A 24459-nucleotide genomic window follows, 5' to 3' on the forward strand; every position below is an offset into this window, starting at 1 on the left:
TAGGAGGAGGAAAATAATCGAATTACATTTCCTTTGCAAGCCCCGCAACCAGTGAACTTGTTAACGCTCCTTTACAGTTGCTGAGACCTTGGCCAAGCGAAGCTGCCTTTCATCTGCCCTTCTCTGCCATATTGAGGCACGGCAGCCACCGCTCACTGCAAAGGTGCATGTATTAAGCTGCTCATGCATATTCATACCTCGAGGTCCGCCCAGCTCTTGCGTGTATTGAAGAGGCCGTGGAGGGCCGCCGGGCGCGGGCAGCATGGGCAGCGCAGCGGGCCCGCTGCGGGTGCTGGTGGACATGGACGGCGTCCTGGCCGACTTCGAGGGCGCGGTGCTGCGGGGCTTCTGCGCCCGCTTCCCCGGGGAGCCGCGCGTGGAGCTGGCGGCGCGGAGGGGCTTCTCGGTGCGGGAGCAGTACCGCGGCCTGCGGGAGGACCTGGGGGTGAGCGCGGGGGCCCGGCCGGTGCAGAGGAGGGTTTGCTGCGGCCTGGCTGGACAATGGGGAGGGTGCTCCTTGGTTAAAAAGCTCTCTCCTTCCTCTCTCGCCTTGCACCCTGCTGTGAGCGAAGGAAATCTCTTCCTACCCATACACAAAGCAGAGGGGAGGGCTGGTGGTTTTTTTTTTTAAGAGGGTGCTACAAAGGGTTGTTTCATGTTAGCAGCCTTAACTTGTATAGTAATAATTAGTGATTTCTTCCAGGAGGAGTGCCAGCCTTTTACAAAGAGGCGTGTGTGCGGGAATTGGCAATGAGTGAATCTATCATAAAAATAACTGGATGAAACTATTCGCTGAACCATCTTCAGCTGCTTCTTTACCTACTTGTGAACTGCTCTTGCTGTGCAGCCAGTAGTGGTGGTAACCTGCCTAAAGCTCGCTGAGCACTCTGCAAGTGTTAATGTAGCTCCATAGCAGGACAAGAAATATAAATACTACATATGGGTTTTGTGCAGCTAATAAAGCCCTGTATCTATGTCATTCTCTCTGCATGCTCTGACAAGCAAGTGCATGGGAGGTAAGTGATCTGGAACCCTATGTAAAAATCTTGTGGTACACCCTACATCCGTGTAAATTGTTATTTTTAATGTTTGCTAACGACTGAATGAATATTGGAGACATTTGCAAGGCAAAATTAAAAATACTGTGAATCTAGACTTCATGCTTCCTTGTGGCTACCACAAGACAGTTGGGGGTTTTGTAAGAAAACAGAATGGATGCTTAACCAGGCTGTGCTGTACACTTGCCCTGAGTAGTTCATTGCTAATTTTCAGATCCTGTACTGAGCCTGTAGGTTTTTTTACTGCTGAGAAATGACAACTCACGTCCATTTCCCTTCTGTTCCATAGCGAGGTACAGGCTCCTGCACCAGTGTGACGGAAGGGAGTGCTGGGTCTGGGCAGCATTTCCACAGGCTCCAAACTGGCTGAGCTCTAATCGATGACTATTGATGCTCGAAACTTCCTGGAACTACTAGTAACTTGTAAATCTGGGGAGTAGGCATGATTTGTTTATCATTTTATATAAACAAACATGAGCTATTGCTTAAGTGAGTATTACTTAAGTGAATCCTGTTTAGGTATACTGGGACAAAAAATTTGCAAGTTATTTAAGAGGTCATGGCTTTTTGTTCTGATTCGGAAGGTCGGCGATCTGCTCTGTCCTGAAGGTTGAGTTCTGTTCTATTTCTGGCATTCCCATTCCCTAATTTGGTTCATGCTCATCCTGTCCCTTCCCAGACCTTAGGTGTGTCAGTGGAATAACCAGACAACTGGTTTGAATCCCACGCAGATCAGCAGTGGCAGAAAGCTCTTATCTTACTGTTCGTTATTAGCTTGCCTGCCTCAGGAAATGAGGGGAATGTGGTTGTGTTGTGTGTCTGTCTCCTTCAGTCACCTCTGGGCTGGTTTAGGTACATTTGGCAGAACAATAAAAAGATCTGAAGCTCCTTCAGGTTTTATGTAAATACCACAGCTGGTTAGAACAGACCTTGTTAGTTCTGCCGTGGAGGTACAGGGCGTGTGTGGTGCAGGAGAATCCCCGCAGGAGAAGGTCTCCCTTTACCCCCAGCTGCAGGAAAAGCTTTGATAGGAACCAACAGCCCAGACACCGAGAGCGGCTTGTCCGTCGTGTGCTGGCAGTGCAGGGGGGTCCATGCAGGGAGACCCCACCTGCAGTTTGTCAGCTGTTGGAAGGAGGGGGCTGAGGCTGACACCGAGCTCTCTGGGGCAGGTGGCTGCTGTGTCTGTCCACAAAGAGTCTGTTACGACGGGGTGTGGGAAGTACTGTGATGATGATTTACCCATTGCCCTCTTACTAAGTGTTGATGCTTTGTTAGTGCTCAGCAGCTTCTTGAAACTTGAACCGTTACTTTGCTTTTTCTTTCTTTTTCGATCTTAAGTTGATCATTAATTTCACATTATAAATCCATTGCATTTACAAAGTATTTTGCTCAAGACTTTCTTTACTATACTTGATTATCTGGTCCCCTGTGTGTGTAGCAATTTTGTTGATGGGGATTTATCTCCCAGGCGTTTAGGATGTGTTACCTGGCCCCAGACAGCTTCAAAAAAGGATTCAACATCTCCAGCAGTGGCAAGAATTTCTAGAATTATTTCAAGTATTGCAAATGAGAAAGCTTAGGGATAGATGTAATTCCGCCGGTTGTGAATCTAAGTTGTTACCTTGCTACTGGAAGTTAAAAGCAAACGTTCAGCAACAATGGGAGGAGAATGAGGAAAGAAAATTGGTTTGCTTTCTTTTTTCTAATAACTTTTTTTTTTTTTTTTTGACAAATGGCTTTTTGGTTCTAAGAGTCATCAAATCAAATTTCTTTTTCCAGCAAAGCCAGACTTTTTTGCGACGTGGAAACTTGCCTGTTTCTGATGTCTTGGTGTAGGATAAAAGAGCTTTCAGACGCAAGCCCTGATTCTGTAATTCAGTCTCCTTGGGAAGAGCTCCAGGGAATTGTTGCTGGCATCAGTGAAGCTTTGTGTGGAAACAGAGGTCTGGGCAGATCTGATGGCCATGCCTTCACCTAGATGCCTTAACCTCTTCTGATTTGCATGTGAAATCAGGAAGCGCTTCCAAATTTCTGGCTGTTGATTTAGGAGTATTTGTAAATGATGACAGCTGAGTGAGCACCGTGATCTGGGAAACTTGCTTAATGCTGACTCCTCATTGCTGCTTAATTAAAATGCTTTTTATGTTGATGTTCCACTGGTGGTACAGAGCAAGGAGATCATCAGCTGGACTATAAAACAATCTTGCACAATTTTTAAGCAAAGGCTGCCAGCCTGCCTTCGAAGAATACTTACCAAGAGCTAAGTTTTCCACATTATTTGGTGGCATGGGTCACTGTATGACCCCAGGGAAGGTAAGATTCATGTGTCTTAGGGTAGAAGAGATATTGGAAGCTTAACCTCTCCGAGAATGAAACGTAGGCCTAGAAGTGGACTCAGCCCTTAACGCTGCTGGGACGCTGCTGCTGCAGGTCCTTTGTCATGATGCGTTGTGTGATAAGAGGAGCCGTCTGCTGTGACCTGTGCTGAAATGCTCTGATGTAACACAGGCCACTGAAAGTCACCAGGGAGCAATTTTTAAAATTAACTAACCAGAGCTGGATTCAAACCAGTGAACTTCCTAATAGTAAAAGGAGAATGTCTTATCAGTAAATCTAGGACAGTCCTACCTAGAGGCACAGGAATTGCCCTGGAAACACTACTTTTCCTTTTAGAGATTAAAGATGCCACTGTATGGTATCATATTAAATTCTTTTTACCTTTTTGCACCATTTTTGGCCACTTTAGCCTGGGAAAACATTGCTGCTCCAGTAATTTTGTTTCTTTCCTACTTACACTCACATAAAAATGATTGTAACTTTAGCGAGAACCTCCTTTCCCACCTGTTTGTCATCAATGACTTGTCTGATTCATTTTGCATCCCACATGCATGTATCAAAGATGGGTTTAACACTGAGAAAAGGGATGAAGCTGTGGTCCCCTTCATCGCACTGCTCAGTCCACTGCTAGGCTTGTGTGCTCTGCACCAGACGAGGGAAAAGCGGTAGGTGGGACCCACCGGTACCACCACCAAACCCAGCCCAGCTGGGGCTCGCAGAGTACACAGGTCAGTCACAAAGCCAAAGGTTCTCGGGGCAGCACAGGGATCCACATCTGAATTTCCTGCTGCAGTCTCACACTCTTGAGTAGGCTTTGCACCGACACGTTACCATGGAGGAGCAGCTGTCCACACTGAAGTCAAGATCTGCTCCTTTAACAACTGTTATTTTATTGTGTGATTGAAAATCATAGAAAGCAGCAAAGAAACGTAGCTTTCCTCGCTCTCCCGTCCTCTTGCTTCCCTCTTGCTGAGTTGTTCTGGTCTGAAAGGATTAACCCCAAATGTGTGGGTGTGCTGACCTGGCCCCTCCGCTGAGGATGGTGATCAGCATGGTCACTACTAGATAATACATGTGTCCGCCCACTCATCCCTGGTAAATTCCTGAGCCAGGAGCAAATTTCAGTCAAACATGACAGAGGAGCAGAAGCCTCAAACTTGTTCCTTTGATTTTTCACAAGAGTAGAGAGAGACCTGCTGGGGAGGGGTGAGGCGTCAGCTCTGCCTCTATCGGACAGCAGCAAGTCGAGCTGTAGATCAGTGCTGTGTTTGTGGTGCTACTCAGTGAGCAGCTTGTAGAAACAAAGCCAGGTCAGGACCAGCTCTGCCTCGTCACTCCAAACAAGCCACCAGAGAGTAACTTGTCATTCTTGTGTGCCTGAGCTGGATTTTTCCCGGAACCCTAAAGGTGAGAAACTTTATAATCCACTCTTGGTATGAAGCATCACCTCACTCTCTGGCCCTTTGACAGCTGTTACACACAGGGTAACTGGACAACCATTGTGCGCAGAGCTCGGATAAAAGCATGGGCATTGCTAATGGTCCTCCTGTCTCTTGCAGGCTAAGGTAGCCAGCGTCTATGAATCGCCTGGCTTCTTTCTAGAGTTGGATCCAGTTCCAGGAGCCCTTGAAGCTATGCGGGAGATGGTCCATATGCAGGAGTAAGGACCCTTTGCACTCTGCAGCCCTTTTCTATTATCTTACGCACTTTCCCCTGACTGCTAATGAAGGGTGTTTTCTTTTCAGCACCGAAGTCTTCATTTGCACAAGTCCTCTCCGGAAATACGAGCACTGCATCGTGGAAAAGGTGGGAGAGAATTTATTTTACTGGTTTTAATGCTGCTTTTGCAAGGCCTTGCTATTTCATACCACCCAAGTCAGAGTCACTCGTTTATAAAGACAGTAGCTGGCACATGCTGCCAGGCTTCCCTGCGATCCCTCTGTCTGAGGGGCAGCTGCCTAGACATGGATTAACAGTGCAGGACGAGGAATCCCGGAGTGCCACGTGATGCCAGCCTTCTTGCGGGGCATGTGAGCCCTGTGCTGTTGGAGCTGGCGTGTGACACTGCTGCTCCAGCTGTGTCAGCAGGCGATAGCAAAGGAGCTGTTGCAGCAGGGCCGGGTAAGGCAAGCCTGGCTGTCAGCATGGTCCAAAGGGATGGGACGCTCCCAGGGGATTCCACACTGGAGGCTCCTCAACCCACAAAACCTTATTCTGTCTAAATCTGGAGCCTGAAACATCCAGCTCTCCTGAAAGAGGCCAATGCTGAGTTAAGAGGAGGCTGTAGGGTTGGAATTAGCCCTGTTTGGCACAAGAATAGAGCGGGGGGACCTTAATCACTGGAATGATTTAGACAGGCACAATCCACGTGCTCTGGGCAGGCAGCCAGCGCTGCTCGCAAACTCGACAACGATTAGGCACGGCAAATGTGGTGCTGACTGAAGGCCGTTAAAAGTACAGGTTAAATCAGGGTCCTGGGCCGTAGCCAGCCTCTGTGGCGGGGATTCGCAGACACGGACGTAGGTTTATGGGGGAAAAGATGGCTGTACTAGGGCTGATCTGACTCGAGCAATGTGCAAAATGGAAGTACGGCAGAATTTTCTTTTTATGTCTTGCCTTTGCAGTATAAGTGGGTAGAAAAACATCTGGGACCTGAGTTTGTGGAACGGATTATTCTAACCCGAGACAAGACTGTTGTATCTGCTGACTTGCTGTTTGATGACAAGGATACCATCGAAGGTTTGAAAAGCATCTGCATTGCTTGCTGTTAGCTGGGGAAGAAAACCCCCAGCTGACTCCAGCTTTCCTCCCTCGCCCTCCCCAGGTGCAGAGCTGACCCCGAGCTGGGAGCACGTCCTGTTTACCTGCTGCCACAACAGACACGTCCAGCTGCAGGCACCGCGCAGGCGGCTCCTCTCCTGGGCGGATGATTGGAGGGCGATCTTGGAAAGCAAGCGCAGGCAGTAACGCAGAAAGGGGATGCTTTGCTCTTCCCACTGCCAGGGCAACAACCAGCTCAGCCGCCTGCAAGGAATCCCATTTGCAGGAGACAGCGAGCACCGTTACTGGGCAGGGGCACTACAGGGGTCAGATATAATGAGAAACGAGCTGCCCCTGTTAGACACGCTGCAGAGCAGACTCCTCTCCAGGTTTCTGGAAGATTGCTCTGCATTTGGTTAGTTAATCTCTGTAGAGTCGTTTTGGATGTTTGCTGTTGGTGGAGAGAAACTGTAAAATACAAGCAGTTGTGTGTTGTTTGTTGGGCATTTTTTTTCTTGCGTGCATGTGCTTTTAACCTCGTTCCTGTTTGGTTTGGGTTGAGTGAGGGCAGAGGGGAAAAAAAAAAGAGGAAGTAAAGCTCTGAAACTTGAGCAGACAGAGCGTGGGTGTCTGTCAGGGAGCACTGTGCTCAGGTGCCAAACCCTTTTAAATTTTATGTATTTAGCCACCCTGGCTTTTGGGTTGCCTTTTGTACGATTGGCTGATAATGAAAGGAGACCAAGCTGGCTTCAATTTCTGGCCCGTGTGCATGAGTAAGAGTGGGTGAAGGCTGGGCTGCAAGTGCAGTAGAGAAATATTTATGAGCTTACACCAAACTGTTTACACAGCATTTAAGTTAATGTTTTATTAAGAGACGTTTTACAAGACAGCTGTTCTTATGAGACAGAGTGCCATGAGCCCTTTTTTTAATCTTCACCTTTCTCACCAGTGGTAATGAAAGAAAACCAACTTTCCACTTCCTGATTTATAGGACAGCTACAACCTGCCCTGTGTAGTGATTTACTAGCTGGGTGCCTATGCCAAGATGATAGGATGGCACGTTTAGTACCAAAGGGACACAGTAAGATTACAAACTGCCAGGGCAGGGAAACGCCGCCTTTCTTCTGCAGGAGGAAGAAAGTTTATGTGACATTTCAATGTCATTTGAGTTGACACTGAAGAGAGCTGCAGCAAAACCAGCCAGGAACTGGAGGGGATATAAGCTGCCCAATAACCCAAGCAGAAAAACCCCTAATTGCTGGGAAGAGTTATTTGTGTAAGGTGGGTGCTGGGCTGCACCTGGCAACCTGCTCTCCGACAGCCATGGTCTGTTTTATTTTAAATATTTACTTGCAGTTTTAGGTGCATGCTTGGCCTGACTGACACGGTAGTGCTGTACCGTCCTCTTTAATAACTAAAATCCAGTGCTGGTATGACCAATTTCCCTCTTTAATGTTGTTCTTGACACACTCTTGACCTGCTGAGCAAGAAAGTGGAGGCCTGGGAAAAACCGAGAGAGGTCTCCCTCTGAACAGCTCCATGCTGCTCTGACAGCTTCAGTCCTTGGGGAGAGGAATCCCCACCGCTGTGTGTTTGCTTAGATTCCTGGCCTCTTCCACTTGCAGCGGCGTGCAGTAATCCTCCAGGAAGACGGTTGCCAGGTTGCTTAGCCGTCTGCTGGCTGAGAGCGCGAAGCGAAGCATGCACTCCACCACCGGGAGAGCCGTGGTCTGCTGGCGCGACCGTGGCGTTGTCAGGTACATCAGCGTTGTGACTGCCGACATGACCGTCTCCTCGTTGGAGCTGGAGAGGCAGTTGATGATGGGCTCTACCCCATTTGCCTCCAAGATGTAGTCTTTGTTAGTTTTATCCAGGCACAGGTTACAGAGGCCGCCTGAAACAGCAAAAGAAAATGCCCGACACATGCACGACAAACTCTTCCCTCCACACCCTCATCTTTTTCATACCAAGATTCAAATTCACTGCTGATCCCTTTTTTCTAATACAGAAATAAGTATCCAGATTTTCTGTGTGATTTGGATGGAAAACTCTTAATGGCTTCCTGGGCAACGTTTTTGTGATTCTTTCCAGAGATTTTCCGCCTCCTGTATGTCATTAGAGGGCACTGTACTGCTGGACATAACATCTTTCACAGAATGAAGAATTCCAGTATCAGTTAACCCTAATGGAGGCCACAAGCCAGCAGTTTATTGCAGGTGTTTTAGAAAACCAGAGAACAGAAATAACTACTAGCCAAGGGGCACAGAATGTTTGTACTTGAAGCTTTTAAGATGCAGCCATGCCCTGCTGTAGCTCAGCCATGAACCTCAAAAATCAAATATATTTATTGTCATCTCATGGAATCACTCACAATTGGGATCTGGCCCCTTAACTTATGTTCAGACCACGACGAATCATTATAAGGCAGTTCCTCAGAGGCCTTATTAAAAGATTTCAAGTACGTATTCTAGAAGACTGGTTGTCAATAGTAGAATGATAACGTTGGACCTGTACATTATGCAGGGCAACAATTTATGTATTAATGACTGCTTCTCTATAGGAGAGATTTTGTTAAAGTCATTCATCTAGGGTTTACTTACAGTCTTTAAAAAAAAATCCTTTCCAGAAAGCGTCTTTTTTAAGCACAGCAGCTATATTAGGATGAAGGGGAGATACCTGCCTCCTACCTCTCAGCCCATTCCCCTCGTTCTCCACTGAACGATGCCTTATCAGCTCAGCAAAGCTTTATCAGCACCGCACGGGGCTGTTCTTGCAGCACAACTGCGATCTGCCTGTCGGGGAGATGATTAACCACCAAACCGAAGCATCAGGCCTGGTGTCCCCTGGCCTCTCAGCCCCTTACCGGGGTGCTGAGGTTCAGTCCTTACCAATTGCAAACTCCACCAGGGTCTCGCTGTCTTCAGTGAGTGTATCGAGGAACAGATCCAGCACCTGAAGCTGCCGGAGGTCCTCGTAGTTTCTGGGATCGTAGGCGAAGTTGGCCAGGTTGGCCAGCACCTGCTCCTTGGCCTCTGCGACAGAGAAGCATCAGGTGCGTGAGGAAACAGGCTCAACGTGAAGAGTACGAGCGAGCAGCGGTGCGCGGGGGTTACCTGCGCTGTCTGTCGCCTGGAACTCGGTGACGAGGGCCTGCAGGTACTCCAGCCGCCCCAGCTCCATCCCGGGGCCAGCAGCGACGCGATGCCCCGAGCTCAGCGACTAACCCCCCGGTGCCTGTGAGACACCCCGCGCTCGGCTCGGCTCTCCCTTCCCCCGGGAACCCCGCGGTATGGCGGTGCCCCCTCACAGTGGGGCTGCCCCACGGCCGCGGGGCGGAGAGGGGCCGGCGGCCTCGGGGCGCGCAAGGCCGGGCGGGCAGGGCCCGGCGGCCGCCATCTTGTGGGCGTGGCGGAGCCCCGGTCTCCTCGGGCGGGAGGCGGTGGCGGCTCCTCCTCCTCCTTTTCCTCCTCTAGCGGCGGCTCCCGGCGTGGTGCGGGGCCGGGGGCCGGGGGCTGTGAGGCGGTTACAGACGTAGAGGCAGCCGGCTGCCGAGCGCGGTGCCCCGGGTGGGGCGGCAGGCGAGCGCCTTGCGGGGGGGTTCCCTTCCCCACGCACCGTGTCCCCCGTTACCGATGGCTGCAAATAAACGACACGCGTTGTGGTGTCCCACCCTGTGTTCTGGTGTATGGCAAAACTTTGATATTTAAACACTTTGCTCTGGAAAAGCACTAACCTTTCCCCACTCTAGTTATTTTTTCAACAAATTTTCACATGTATCTATTTTTTCCTGCTCAGTTTCCAGGCCGCTGGCCCCCCAGGTTCTCCAGCGCTGGCTGTAGCGGTGGATAAACCCCGAGCCGCTGCCCAGGCCGCAGCTGTGCTGACCAGCGTCCCGGCCGAGGGGCTCGGCGCAGTGGTGGACCAGTTCTGGACCGAGCTGCTCGCTGGGCCTCGGCGTCTCTCCGGGTGGTGGGTGTTCACAGTGGTAAAACGTGGGACACGCAGATGGTAAAGTGATGAGATCTTTTGCCTTTTCTAAAAAGACAAAAGGATTAGAAGCTGAGGGAAAAGGTAAAAAGAGGGCACCATACATGCATGGTAAGATAAATGACCTGGGGAAAAAAATGAAGTGATGCCAAGAAGGAGTGAATTAAAACAGTGGCAGGTAATTCCACCCTGGTTGTACAATGCCCTGGTCTAAGCACAAAGCAGAGAAATTACACGATTCTGAACTAGCACAGTTCCAATGGAACCACTGTGATTATAAGCATGGCAAGTGGATTCAATTTTGGTTCATGTAAATATATAAGGTAAAGGTACATAAATATCATAAACTGGGGGGATGTGGACTCTGCAGAAATCTGTGTTGCTTTTATTGAAGCAATTAAATGCATGGAGGTTCTGTAGATAAGGTAGGAAACAGGCTGTGAGCAGATATTGTCTTTTGTATTATCTCAACTGCAGTTCATTTTCATATAAAGCAAATTGAACATGGACTGATCCACCAAATACATGGCATCAGTGAAGAGCATGTTGGGCTGGTAATCTCTCCTACCACACAGCTGGGTGTAGTAAAATATCTGCCCATGACCACATTAAATAGAAGGATGAGCAAAGAAGCTACACTGAATGCAGTTAACACTAAATCTTTTAACGTTGCAATGGTGTGGGAAGACAGAGAATGTAAAAGCGAAGGTATTTATTTCTACCTGGTATAAAAGTTTAAGCTAGGCCTGTGCCAGCAACTTCAACTCTTATCATAATTAAGAGCTAAAGTCTGTATGTATGTGTGTATGTGTATACATATGTGTATATATATTAAAAGATCTGCAAAGGTGCTACAGACTCATTATATTAGAATGCTTTGCAACTGTATTAACAAATCTCTTTTAAGGTATGCCTTTGTAAGTGGTAAGCGTTGACACACTTTAAAGCCACATCTGTCATTACACAGTGAATGACTAATGTGAGAAAGCAGGACAAGAGAAAGCAAAGGCAGAGGAACTAGTCAATACAAAGAGAAGTGATTAAGGATGCTGGGATTGACTAATAAGGGGTGAAAAACTATTTAGAGAGGAAAAATTACTTCTGTTTGTCAGTACTAGATCTGTGGTCAGTATAATTTTGCATGCACAGAAATGCAAAACTTTTTCCCCTGGAGTGGTTTCACAGAGCAGTGTTTAGAAAAGGCTGGTGTCTGTGCTGGCTGAGTTTCAGGTGATGCATCTCCAGGTCACACTATTCAATGCATGACAAGAAGTAACCAGGAGGAGAGGAACACCTGGACTTGTCTTCCTGGGAACCCGAGCTGTGCTCCTAGCCTTTGTCTTGCACTGAGTTTAATCAAGGCTGATTAAGAGACAGGAGAAACCTTTTCCGTTTAATTTGCTATGTTGGAGCTGCCTCCTGGAGGAGGCTTTGATAACATCCCCTGGGTTTGTAGTCCTCAGAGATTTTCTGCAGGAGTTGCAGACCGTGCTAGTACCTCTTATGTGACCTGCTTTGTTACCAGCTGTGTGCTGCTTGTCTTTGTGCTGACTTACAGCAGGGAGTTTGTCCTGATCATCTAGAAAGATCCCTTGGCAGTAGGCAGAGTTGGCTGCAGTACGTAACCCTCTTACTCAGGCTGTTACTCACCTGATATTGGCTATATTGTTGAATAGTCTGAATGCTCCAAGTGCTTGCTGTTTGCCAGAATAGTTAGCACAGAATGGGCTGGTATAGCTGGGGTATTCACAGCTCCAGGAGCCAGTCTAGTGACACTGGTAGCACACCAAAGTTTATAATTCAGTGACTTTTTGTCTCTAGTAGTTCTGCTTCTTTTCTTCCAGTTACTAGCCAGGTCTGCAGACAGCACACCGAGCTCTTCGTTTAAGTGATTTTGCACTTCTGAGGTCTTTTAGAACGTGTAAGTTTACTGTGACCCTTCTTTGTTTTTTTTTATTAAACTTTTCCAAGAATTACGTTGGCAGAGTGACTAAGGCTTTTAAAGATCACGATCTTGCAATATTTCAGTGTGAACTTCCTGGTGAATGTTTCATTGCAGTAAGGAAAGGTGCTTGTTGTAAAAATGCTTACCTTGCAAGGTTAATGATACCTTAAAAGATAAAGGGAGCGGGAAGGGTAAGAGGGGACTAGGGGAGCGAGGGACATTTATTTCTGGTCAGTTTTTTCTTACTGGTTCTCACAGGTTTGTGACCTCGCTGAGGTGTTAGTGTTTGTCCATAATTAAAGCCAGGGTTATTTTACTGTCTGTACGTGTTAAAAAAAACTGCTCCAGGGAGTAGTGGTAATTAAGCTGTGGTTGCCTTGCGTAATGGGATGACCTTAAACTAATGAAAGGAACTTTTATTGCTTTATTTTTCTTCTAGGCCTCAGGATTCTTAAGGGCTGAGTATTACTGCTCCTGTACGATAGCTCTGAGGGGGAATATTTATTATGCTGTAGCATGCTCAGTATGCATGGTCCCTTCAATTATGCTTTACAAAGCTCAAGGCAGCTTGGAGTTCAGGCTGAAAGGAGAGGTAGGAGAGCTGTGGAACAGGAAAGGGGGGGGGGGGGTAGTTTTCTCTATTATGGGAGCTCAGACATCTTGTTTACCTGTGGAAACACAGCCTAAAATGTTACCTCTCCTCTCTCCAAGGTTTGTTTCCAACCTGTGGGTTGTGGATTACTTCTAAAGGTTCTGTGGAAAGTAACCAGGGGAGACAACCCTGTTTTCAGGCAGCTTAAATTCTGTAAGGCTCCTAGAAAGTTTTTAGTCAACAAGTTGACAAAAGTTAAAATAACGGGTTTGTGAATTCATTGTTTTTCTTCCCAGAAACATCTCTCTGCCTCTGCAAATAAGTCCCAGTGGCCCTGATGTTGAGTCTGGGAGTATCAAAAAGCAATTCTATAAAGCACTCTCCTAACTTTCTGTCCTAAATTATCTTGCACCACTGTGCCCGGATAAGAAGTCAAAATTGAGATTTCTTTGCCATGGTGTAGGAGGAGCTGATCTCTGTGTGTCAGCTTCAGTTGGTGAGTACCTTTCTTTCCCTGCCCCTGTATCTTGCAAGCATGCATTAGACTATACATTTGGTTGCTCCTGAGCCAGCTAGAGCTAAATCATTGCAGGTAGAGCAGTTGGCTCCACAAAGCAGATGCATTCTGTTGCTCCTTCAACTAACCTTTGTTTTCCTGTGATAAATTTCAGTGGGTTGTAACTTACACCGTATCTTGCCTGTTTTGCCCAGGACATTTGTAGCAGATTTAGGACAACGTGACGCTGTGTTTCTGGAAGAAAACAGCAAGGGAATGTGGAAAGGTGAACAGAATTTAAAATGTAAGAATTACACATGGAAAAAATGGCAATCTGTTCAGCTGCTTAGCTGTTTTATTTGCAGTAGCTAGAAGAGGTTCAGGACTTGATCCGTTTTCATTGTTTTTTTTTTTTTTTGAGAGGGATAAAGCCCTACGTTTTTCCTAGGAACGTACAGCAGTCATTTTTTCGGTAAGCTGAGGAGCACCAGTCCCTGTTTACTTTGCAGTTTTGGACCATGTAAGCATTATACAATATAATAAACACGTGTGATGAGAGATTAAGATACGTATGTCTCCCACTAGTCATCTTATTTAAGTATATGTTTGATCAGGAAATACAAAGTATGCTGGTTCAGTAATCCTAGAGCAGTACTGAAATATAGATACTACTGAGTGGTGGGAGCAGGAACCCTTCTGAAGGGCTGATCTCTTCAACCGTAAAAGCCAGCTGTGAAGCCATTATAGTATTGGAAGACCTTGGAGTCAGTTTGCCAGTGGTTTCATCCAGTGTGGGTTTTTTTGGTTGGTTGGTTTGTTTTGTCTGGGGAGCCCACAGCTCTAGTGAAAACTGTGGTTTTGTTGCTAGGAATTTGATATAACAGTTCTCAAGATAAGCACTGCGGCTGAGTTGAAAGCTGTTACTTCTTCCATTTCACTCCCATTTTATGCTTCTGTCTTTCTGACGCTTCTAATGTGTTGAGTGATCTTCATCTTCAGTGCTTTGTGAGCTATTGGCTTCTGTCAGGTCAGGAATGATACAGAATATAAACAGTTTGCAACTCGACCTGATGCTGAGGGAGGCTGGAGGTTGATGCAGCTCTAATCTAAGTACTTACAAGTGTAACTCCCAGGAGTGCAGCAAGAAAAGCCACTTACAGTCAAGGCTGTATGGATATGGAAGTCAGTAACACTGACTCTTCTCAGCATACTTTTCCCCACAGATTTCTTTGTAAAAGTCATGCTTGTGCTTATAAGAAATGTCAGTTATGCTTGTGCATAGTCCTCTGTAACGACAATGCTGGTGTGATTAAGTCTGAGAGTCTAAGACTAAAGAGCTGAATTCATTTACTCAAGGGGAACTACAGTGGCTTTGAATTTGGCCCTATATAAGGATGCATACACTTATTCTCAGGTCTAGTAACACCTTCCCTGCCCCCTCCCCTGAAAAGTGGGTCCCAGTTAATGCTGGAAAGAAGTGTGTTTACACAAGCCATGAGTCTTATTCTATGATATATCAAGAAGCACTTGAGATATCACTAGTTATACAAAGCAGGCACTCTAAGGTTTGTTTTTTTTTTCTTTTTGATGCTATGGAGTTGAACCTTTGAGGCTTTAAAAATGTCCTTGGCATGAAGAGCTCATGTATATACCTCACAGGAGAAAACACTTTGTCTTACTAGAGACTTGTCTGAGTTCTGCAAACCATGCAGCAGCCTCCATATGATATTTAGAGATGTGGAAAATACTAACACACTTCCCATGAGAAGTGTTTGTCTTGCCACCCCCAACGTGGGAAGCAACCAGGAAACTTCATACAAGTCTGCACCAAAATTGCATGTTCAGACAAGGCAATAATACTTCTTTGTGAAAGAACTACCGTTGTGCATAGCCATTAATACATCTGGTCCAGTGCTACCAGGTGAAATGTGTATGTGAAATTCCAGTGACTTCTTAAAGGCACCGACTTAAAGCAATTGGACTGACACAGCCTTTGTCTCTCAGTGCCGGTTACCATGGCTGTTATCCCATGGTTTGCTTTAGGAAAGCGCAGTTCTCTTTGTCCTTCGGCTCTTTGGCTGGCGCTGGGCTCTGGGCTCAGCCTGCGGGCTGGATCACGTGGAGTCTGACACAGCCCCACGGAGTGGGAGTGCTGGGCAGAAGGTTGATGACAGTTGTGGAAAGCAGATGCTTGTTTCCTCATCTGCCATCAGTGCTGGCCCTTGGGTAGCTTTGTACAGGCCCCATAATTGTGTTCCTCTTTTTTTTTTTTTTAATTTTTTTGCCTTTTCTTTCTCTTCATATGCTTGTGACATGCACAACTGCTGCAGGGCACTGACTCTCAGACTGTGGTTCCGTTGGCATTTCAGTGTATTGATATCTGGGGGTATTATCCAAAGGTATTTTTGAAGTCTCTTTCAATTTGTTTTTTTTGTCCAGAGCGCAGAAGCTGAGCGCCATGAAAAATGCAGCTGATATCAGGAAGAAACTGGAGTTGTAGAAGACATAGCGGAAATCACTAGTTATGTCCACCAGGAGACCTGAAATAGAAGCCGTAGCTTAGCTGAAGAGAAGATGCATACCGAAGGCAACTGGGTGACATTTACATAAATGTTAAACCTAAATCATTCATCAAACTGCCATATACAAAAGATAAGCATTCACAGAGGAGTTAAGTTCTCTTCTGTAGATTCTAAGGGTTGTTTGTTTTTTTTGTAGTCACCGCTCAGGTGATGTTTCTGCTTCTGTATAAAGTATTTCTCAATACACAGAAAAATCAGGAAAGAAAGGAGATTGTAACTTTTCCCCAACCTGCTGATGCGTTTTGTTTGCTCAGCAGAGCACCCCTGTGCCACTGCCACTCACTGGATTTTGGAATGAGTGACCCTGTTACATCCCAGGTCAGAAAACAGAACAAATAAATAGAGAAATCTCTCAAAAATTGACATGTTAGGGTGGGTCTCTAAACTGAAACCTTATCTCTAATAGTGTGTTATCTGTGAGAGGAAAATTCACAACACAGCAAGCATAACATTAAGTGCTCTCAGTGTAAAACATTTAGAAGCGTGATCTATCAAATCAGTAATTTAACACTAATGTTAGGGATGGAAAGGCGATGTTCAGGTCAAATATATGATGCCTTCTCTGTAGGCTGCTTATTTATATGGAAATACTGGAATAATGTTTATTTGTGTGTATTCTTCAGTAAAGATTGGTGATGTTTCTTTTCATAGTGCATGTTTCTTTAGCAGATTTTAGGACTACAAATAGAAATGGAGCTGCTTTTACTGTACTTTGTTTTGCCCATCTGCCACTCCTATCAGAGATGTCCAAGTAAAGACCTTTTCTGCACTTTGAGAAAAGTGACTGACCCACTAATGCCAGGGAATACCATGAAATACGGTGCAAGTTATCATCCCATTCTTAGAACAGACATTATTTTCCTGCTGAAAGGCACACAGTTCATTATCTGGAGAAGAGAACTAAACCCTGACTTGAAGCTTCATGCTCAGGTTCACGTTTCTTGTTTGTTAGTCTTTTGAATTTGCTGTTGTACTGCAGGAGCAGGTGCATCTTAGACAGGTCACTTAGTGGCATTTGGAGTGAACTGTGAAATCTGTGAATAATTTATTGGTTTGAGGGTCATAACTAGCTCCTTTCTTGTCTCTAGAGAAAAATTAATACACTCTAGAACTCAGAAAGAAGAGTGAACAGATGCTTTTACTATAAGGCTCTTGAATAATGCAGGACTGGTAATAATTCTGATCACAGTTAATTTGTTTAATGGGATGTTCACAATTCCTTGAGACTTCGTAGATAAAACAAAGCAAACTAGCAAAGCAGTGGAACGGTTCATAGACAGCAAGATCCTACTACAGTAATTCCTCTCTGTGTCTTGCCACTCATTGGAAAAAACCTCTCCGCACTCCCCTGCCTATCAAAGCTGCCTGCCAAGTGGGTAACTTTTTCACCAGTGCTGTTGCTGCAGTGACACTTGGGCAGCTGCAGAAATGACCCTCCTTTGGCCATGAGAAGGTGCTGATCATTCCTTTCTGACTCTCCCCTTTGTATTGCTCCCTTTGCATAACTCCCCTGCCTGCATGGGTTTGGAAACTCCCTCATTTCTCTTCTTTATGCTCCCAAACACTTGTCACCGGTGTCTAAACAACAGATTTTTTCCCCAACTTTAATAACTTCTCTCACCTGTGAGAGGGGGTCCGATGAGGAGCGTGATACTCTCCAGGATGGTGAAGAGCCCTAGAGCACTTGAAAACCTGTCTAGCTCCACTACATCCATCAGCACCTGGAAGACAAGTGCCCCGATGCCACTCATGGCTATACTGAGGATGATGCAGTAGATGATGAGTGCGCTGAATTCAGCCGAAATGACACAAATGAAATTGCTCAGCCCGCAGAGGAGCGCAGCGAGGCTGAACAGGTAGATGCGTCTCCCTGCGAAGACTCTGTGTCCTGAGAGCAGCCCTGTCAAAGGGCGCATGAAGATGTTGATAAATCCGATAACGGAGATGAGAAGGGCTGCCCTGCGTTCCTCCACCCCGTTCTGGATGGCATAAGGCACAAGGTAGACGTGGGGTAATGCAAACCCCATCATCATCCAGGTCACTCCAATAGTGTAAATCTGGTAGCCTTTGTTTTGACAGAAGATGTCAAAAGCCAGGTACTTCTGCAGCACCTGGAAGCATGCGGTCCTTCTGGTTTGCTGCTGGAGCTCGGGGTGGGGAGAAGATGCTCCATTGGACAGTTGTGCCCCTTCTGCTCTTCCCCCTGGCTCCTCTGCAGGCTTGGGTGACTGTAGTGGTGACCCTGATGCAAGCTGAACTGGTCTCATGATGGCTCCACAAACACAACAGTTCAATAGTATTCCTCCAAAGATAAGGAAAGTGTTTCTCCAGCCCATCTCATCCAGTAAGTATTGAGAAAGCAGTGGCCACAGCGTGAAACCGAGAGAGACGCCAGTGGATGCCATGGCATTGGCCAGTGTTTGCCACCGTACAAAGTAGTAGCCCAGCACAGTCACTCCTGCCTGGAAGCTGAAACATGTTCCCAGACCTAAAGGTAGGAATAAAAGAGAAAAATGACAGCACATGATCCTTCTGCCTTGTCTTAAAGGGTGAAAAGAGCCCAAATCTGGAGTGTACCTACAGATGACTTCATCTGCTACTGAAGCATTTCCTTGCCTGCCGGGCTGCACAACCCCGAGTGATTAATACTCAGAAACCCCACACAAGGGTTGAAGAAGGATGTTGTGCATAAATTAAACTCCTTGTGTTCTTGCATATACTAAATATACTGATCTAAGCTGACATTTGTCTGGGGCACGCTTCCATTCCTATGATTGTTATGGAGTTGTTAGTTAAAAACTTGGTTTTTATACCACATGCAAGAAGCAGTGCTGCTTTCCTGACACTTTCGTCGGGGCTTAGGGAATTTCTTGTTTTTCTTTCTATGCAGTGGACACAGCTTAGCTTGCAAGATCCAACAGGATTGGTCCCAAAAGAAATTAATTTCTCAGTGTTAGAAAAAAGCAAGAGTTGAACATCAGTCACATAGGATAAATATTTGGAAAGGAAAAGTTCCCATCTGTTACTTCTGTTCAAAACCAACACGTTCTTTTGTTAGAAAAAGATATCTCCACGTTTCCCCGGATTGGGAGTGGTGAAGTACGAGCCCAGGGAACTTGGAAAGGATGTTGTCCCACCCAACGTATTACGTTCCAAGATTGAAAAAACCCTCCCTTCTTCAAAGACAAAAGGCTGAGAAGCTACTAAAAAGAACAGACATCTTTGCTCTCCGTTTCGCCCTCTGGAGACCTGTAGCTTTTTCCAGAGAGAAGCACTTTCCAGTGAGCTTGGCTGGATGAGGTGTGTGTTAAAGGGGTGTGAAGGGCGAGTCTAGTTGCTGTATGATTTCTGCTGCACTGTGGGGCTTTTCATTTATCCTATTTCACAGATGAATGGAAAAATGTGAGCACTTAGTCGGGACTCTCACCATTTCCCCCTCTCTCAAGTCAAGCACAGCAGCTGGGTTTTCCTGCTGTTCTTTGGCACTTACCAGTGATGAGGCCAGCTGTTAAGTAAAGCTGGCTGATAGACTTGCAGAAGGAGCTGGACACCATGCCCACTCCACTGAGCAGACCTCCCAGCATCACAGCAAACCTGCAGCCAAATCGCTTCACCAAGATGCTGCAGAGGGGCCCTGGAAGCAAAAGAGAAGCAGTTAGGGAAAAAGGAGATATTTTGTACCTGCTGGACTGCTGCAACTCTCGAACGATTTAGTCTAGAGACCCTGAGGATTGTCCCAGCAGTGTAATGTAGTAGGGGAGCCAGGAAGAGAAAATGTATTCCCTGATCCTCCCAAGCACGTGGTAAACTTGTTAGCTGAGGGGAAGGCTCCTGTGATCTGCTTGGCTTTTGGCCATCAAGTAGGATTTCTAAGCTTCCCTGTGATGGATTTTAGTTAAAACTCATGGAAATGGAATGGAAGAAGGACCTTCAAGTGCAATTCTGTTCTCACATGATATAAAATCTGGGAATGATTTGAAAAAGGAGAGGGCTTGGATTTCTGTGCCTCCGAGTAAGAGATGCTAAGCAGGGTGATATTTCTGCATATTTCCACTCTCATTTCACTGTGTTTCTCAAATATTCTGCCACAAAAATCTCCCAAATTGTCCTTGGTGTCCTGCTACCTAGGTGAAACTCCGTGCAAGAAAAGGCAGATCGACTCTGAACTAGATCAAGAACGGGAGAAAAATAGACGTCATTGAGGTGGATTATTTGAAAATGGCTGGAGAGGTACATTCATGTCTGCATGGGAATCAATCTAAGCTCCAAGCAGTAGCACCCAAGCTGCAGCTTGTGGAGTCTTGCAGCTGTCCTGCAAGTCATCTTCCCTGGGAAAAATAATAAGATGTTGTCAGCACAGGCCTTCGCACGTGCCTGTCCTGGCATACCTGGCAGGGGCGGGTAGGTGTAACTGTGTCCACTTCCAAGAGGACACAACCCGAGGAGCAGACCGTGCACCATCCCGGCTCCCACTCCCACACCTCTGGCACAAACAGCGCAGAGGCGGGAGCAAGACCCGGCTGCTTCCGAGGGGCAGAACCCTGGGGTTTGTTGTGTACATACACTGCTGGCAGGCTGTACTGGTAAGGGTTATGTTGTTTCATCAGAAAAAGCAATGAACAAATAGGCACGGAGGTGTGTGCGTTTAAGGTCAGTTAATTCTCTAATTTTCCTGGACTTTTGGTGAATTCCATGAGATTGTGGTAAGTTACCAGTTTGTTAATGTCATTTAGCATCTTCATTTTGGGGTAGGAAAAGATTAGTTCAGACCAGCAGTGGGAAACATGCTTCTCTCTGCATGCTCTGGCAGAAGAGGATCTGAAGGTAACGTTTCTTCTCCTGTTCCTTTGAGGATCCTCAAGGCTTTCCAGGTTTTATCATTTTTTTTTCCCCTCTTCTGAACATTTAAGGTTATATAAGCAAATGCAAAATAACTGTAAGCTTCAGAATTAGGAGTCAATCAGTGTAGGGAAAATAACCTGTGGCATACATGTGACCTAAATCAATGTCTCGCTTGAAATAAAATCTACGTAGTCAAGTGAACAGTGGAACATTATTAAAATTAAGAGTGCAGCTGTCTGTATTTTGATCTGCTTAGGAGATTTTCACCTCAGACTTCAACTGGCCTTTGAAAAACTGTTCATCAAACTGGTGACTGGATTATTTTTCCTTCTGCTGAAGACATTAAGGATGGTACTGCTGTTTAACCAGCCCAAGTAGCCAGAAGTCATAAATTGAGCACTCCAAAATAATGAAATTGGCTCTAAAAATCATGAGGGTTTTTCATTATTTGTTCCTGTTAACTTGCTTTCTAGGTTTCAAACATTATTCCTCACTTGCCTGGGGCTTTTGAGCTTTCCTTTGCAAAAATAATACCAGCAAAAGTGCTGCATTTGTATGAGATCAAGTCCAGAGAGTTACGTGTGCATGAAAAATCTAGGAGCAGGAACCTGTAAGAGCCTGAACTCCCCTTTCGGAGCTGACCATAGGATCCTGGGTCTCTCAAATGATTCTTATAATGAAATAATTGTTAATTGCTTTTACCGAAGAACATAGCATGGGTAATGAGGTATGTTTGGCTTACTAAGTTACGAGCTATCGTTTGCCCTGTGCCTTCCCCTGTTGCCTTCCATAGCCCTGCTGAGCTGAGGTTGGCTCTCCTTCACGGGACCTTCTCACTGCACTGACCACTCTGAGATTGGGCTGCTCTGTCCATTCCCCTTCCTGTTTACCAATTTTTTGCAACAAATATATCTTTTTCCCCTTCAGTTCCTCTGAATTCAAAAGAATAAAGGAGAAGAAAAGAGAGAATCACCTTTAAGAGACACTAGTGACAGCAGAATGCAATTTTGGAACGGGTTTAAGAGCCAAGGTTGGAAAAAGTCACAACTCTCTTGCAATTCACTGGCTATGCCCTGACAAACTCTGTTAGTGAATATAATTAACATGAGGCTATTCTTTCCTTGTTTAATTTATAATTTTTGGATCTATTCATTTGCTGTCTCAATATTACCTTTTACTGTGGTTCCAGCCTCCTACAAAACAATTACTTCATTAAAGACTATAGGATAATTGGTATTTCCTTGCGGATACCGCCAGACTTGTCCTTCCTGGACATGCTGGGACTGAGCTGCTTCTGAGACCATTTCCCAGAGCCAGCAGGTCCCATTTGGCTCCTTCCCACTCACCACAGCAGGACCACGGGATGGAAGGCAGCACAGGGAATGCCCAGCAGTTTCCCATTTCAAAGCCCCAAGGACACTGCTCTATTTCTTCTGACCTCCAGTGATAATTCCTCCTGTAGGTGCTTCCCCTGAGGTCTCTTTCCGTCTGCACCTTGCTGTTCTGGACCCAACTGCTTTTGCTAAGGTGCAAACTCTCTCTCCCATGTCACGTGGCTGTCAGCCGAGTCCTGCACGGGAGAGACTGAACCTGCCACAGCCTTCACATCTGCATGACTCAAGGCTCTGCTTTTTTTTTTTCACTCTGTACTATAGTGTCACCTTTCACCAGTATTGGAAGGGGGCAGGTATGAACTCAGGGAGCAGCTCAGCTACGTAGGCGTCACTGGATACTTTCCTTCTTTTGCATGGTGGGGTTTGGGTAGCCTGTTTATCAAATAAGCACAGGAGTTGCACGTGGAGGGGTCAGCAGCAACACAGATCACTCATTGGGAAGTCCTCGAGCTGCTGGGGTTTTGTTTTCTATGCAGAAATATCTGTCTGGGTGGGGGATCTGGGGACCTGTCCTGTGGAGCTCTCACATTTTCTTTGGGGGAAAAAACAGTGACTCACTCCACTATCTGCAAAGCACAACCATCCTTCCATCCCCCTTCACCTGGAGGGTGCTGCCTGACCCACATTTGGCATTAATCCAGCTATGCTCATGTCCACCCTGATGCCCGCTGAGGTGTGCGCTCTGTGCCACCACCCAAGGCATTGCTTTTAACACTCTGCCTCAGCTAGCAGCCTGGAGGAGCTCAGCTTTTGGCATCTTTTCAGCCATGAAGGACACAGTTGTCATGTGGCATATGGAAGAAGACGTGCTCTCGTGGACAGAAGATGAGTCAAGAAAGCACCCAATCTCCAGCGCTACCTGCCAGCTTATTCAAAGAGCTGCTATGAATTAAGTTCTCGCTGGTCTGGAGAAGCTGGGCTGAGAAAGGGGTTCACCTTCTTTGACCAAGGGTCTTGGTTGTCTCATAGAGTGGCAAAAGGGAGCTTGGTGTCTGTGGACACTCAGCTTTGGGCTGTGTGATCAAAGTGGCTGGGAGATGCTGTGCACTGCTGACCAGCCAGTCTGCTCAGACCTCCCAGTCCCTTCCACCGTCTGCCTTAATGTAATGCTAAAAGTGCCCTCGTTACGGCCCCTCATCCGCAGGAGGTGGTGGAGGGCATTCCCTGCAGCCGTTACTTACCGCCTCCGTGCAGCACGGCCACCATGATGGACGGGAACCACGATGTCTCGCTATTGCTGGCCTGGAACTCGTGCTGGAGGTCCGTGAAGAAGACACCGATGCAGGCAGGGAAGCCCAGTGTCAGCCCCTGCAGCAGCACTGCGGCGAGCAGCACCATCCATGCCCATCCCCTGTCCTGGGGCTCAGCAGCTTTGCGTGCTGCTGCTCCTCCTTGGGACATGATGGCTTCTTCTTCCTCCTAAGCTAGCCTGCTTAGGAGGTAGTGCAGCCACCACGCGGCCCTCAGCCGGAGAACGGACCTACAGAGAAGGGCTGGTGGTATTCCCGAGGCTCAGGGGCACCAGGGCATCCCGCACCTTCTGCAGCTGACGCTAGACTTCTTGCCCTGCATTTCTTCTAGCACCTCCCTTCCTTCTCGCTACAGGATCCTGGCAACAGATTTCTTGAGAAACAACTGCCTTCCCCTTTTATATTTCACAAGACCGTGACCACAGCCAGGTACAGAACAGGACCACACCTCCTCTGAGGTATGAATCGGCCTTACCCAGCTCCCGCCCTTATTTTCCCTTTCACCTGCTTTCATCACACGGAGTCCCCTTGCTGGCAATTGCTAAGGTCACTCGGTTCTGCTGAGGAGAGAAGGAAGAACCCCACAAATGCCAAGAAAAATAGAAACATGTTGCAGGAGAGCTCGGTGTGACCCTCTCAGGAAAACTGCACCTACCTACAAAGTGCTAGTGGTGAAAAAACATTTTTAAAGCTGTTAATTAATGAGGATCCGGTGATAGCAGATAGGCTTTTGCTTTACCTCTGTTTAGAGTTAGAGCTTCTTCTGAGAGATCCCAGTTTGGATTTCTTTGAGACCAGCAGCACGGAACATACAGCAATAGCATTCCCCATCCTCTCCACATCAATAAACACACATTAAAAAGAAAATCTTTGGCAGCTGGATGAGCTCAAAAGAAGTGCCCATAAGGTCACTGCACAGCGCAGTATTTATTTAGCACTCAAATAGTGTTTTTTTCCCTAAAAGTACAGCTACGTTTGAGTTCTGTGTGCAGCTTTAAAAATGAATAATAGTTTGATCGCGCTCATTATTTGAAATTTGCCGTGGCAGCACGCTCAGAAAGTTAGTTTCATACCTCAGGCTGAGACCAGACTTGGTCCAAGGAAGGGCAGCGAGTGCGTGGCTGCGTGTGTGGCTCATCCCCTGTGTGCGCAGCCCGCTCCGCTCCTGGCCCACAGTTGGATACTTCTGCTTCAGTAGCAACCAAAAGCTTTG

General features: G+C 46.7%; 3 protein-coding genes across 3 annotated transcripts; 1 reads left to right on the plus strand and 2 right to left on the minus strand.

Moving 5' to 3' along the window:
• Positions 1-225: 225 nt before the first annotated feature.
• On the plus strand, positions 226-6603 carry NT5C (5', 3'-nucleotidase, cytosolic). The gene is made up of 5 exons (XM_068413456.1): positions 226-445; positions 4958-5058; positions 5144-5204; positions 6023-6137; positions 6223-6603. Exons 1-5 carry the CDS (start codon positions 263-265, stop codon positions 6363-6365), a joined length of 603 nt encoding a protein of 200 aa, XP_068269557.1. The 5' UTR covers positions 226-262; the 3' UTR covers positions 6366-6603.
• A 394-nt stretch (positions 6604-6997) lies between these two features.
• On the minus strand, positions 6998-9561 carry ARMC7 (armadillo repeat containing 7). Its single transcript, XM_068413386.1, has 3 exons — positions 9272-9561; positions 9047-9190; positions 6998-8052 (listed from the first exon to the last, which is right to left on the minus strand). Exons 1-3 carry the CDS (start codon positions 9336-9338, stop codon positions 7715-7717), a joined length of 549 nt encoding a protein of 182 aa, XP_068269487.1. The 5' UTR covers positions 9339-9561; the 3' UTR covers positions 6998-7714.
• Positions 9562-15476: 5915 nt separating this feature from the next.
• On the minus strand, positions 15477-23397 carry SLC16A5 (solute carrier family 16 member 5). The gene is made up of 4 exons (XM_068413521.1): positions 23178-23397; positions 19251-19394; positions 17382-18248; positions 15477-15718 (listed from the first exon to the last, which is right to left on the minus strand). The coding sequence occupies exons 1-4, from the start codon at positions 23395-23397 to the stop codon at positions 15477-15479; spliced, it is 1473 nt and encodes a 490-aa protein (XP_068269622.1).
• Positions 23398-24459: the final 1062 nt, after the last annotated feature.

Source organism: Nyctibius grandis, chromosome 15, assembly GCF_013368605.1.
Source record: "Nyctibius grandis isolate bNycGra1 chromosome 15, bNycGra1.pri, whole genome shotgun sequence".
NCBI classification, from domain to species: domain Eukaryota; kingdom Metazoa; phylum Chordata; class Aves; order Nyctibiiformes; family Nyctibiidae; genus Nyctibius; species Nyctibius grandis.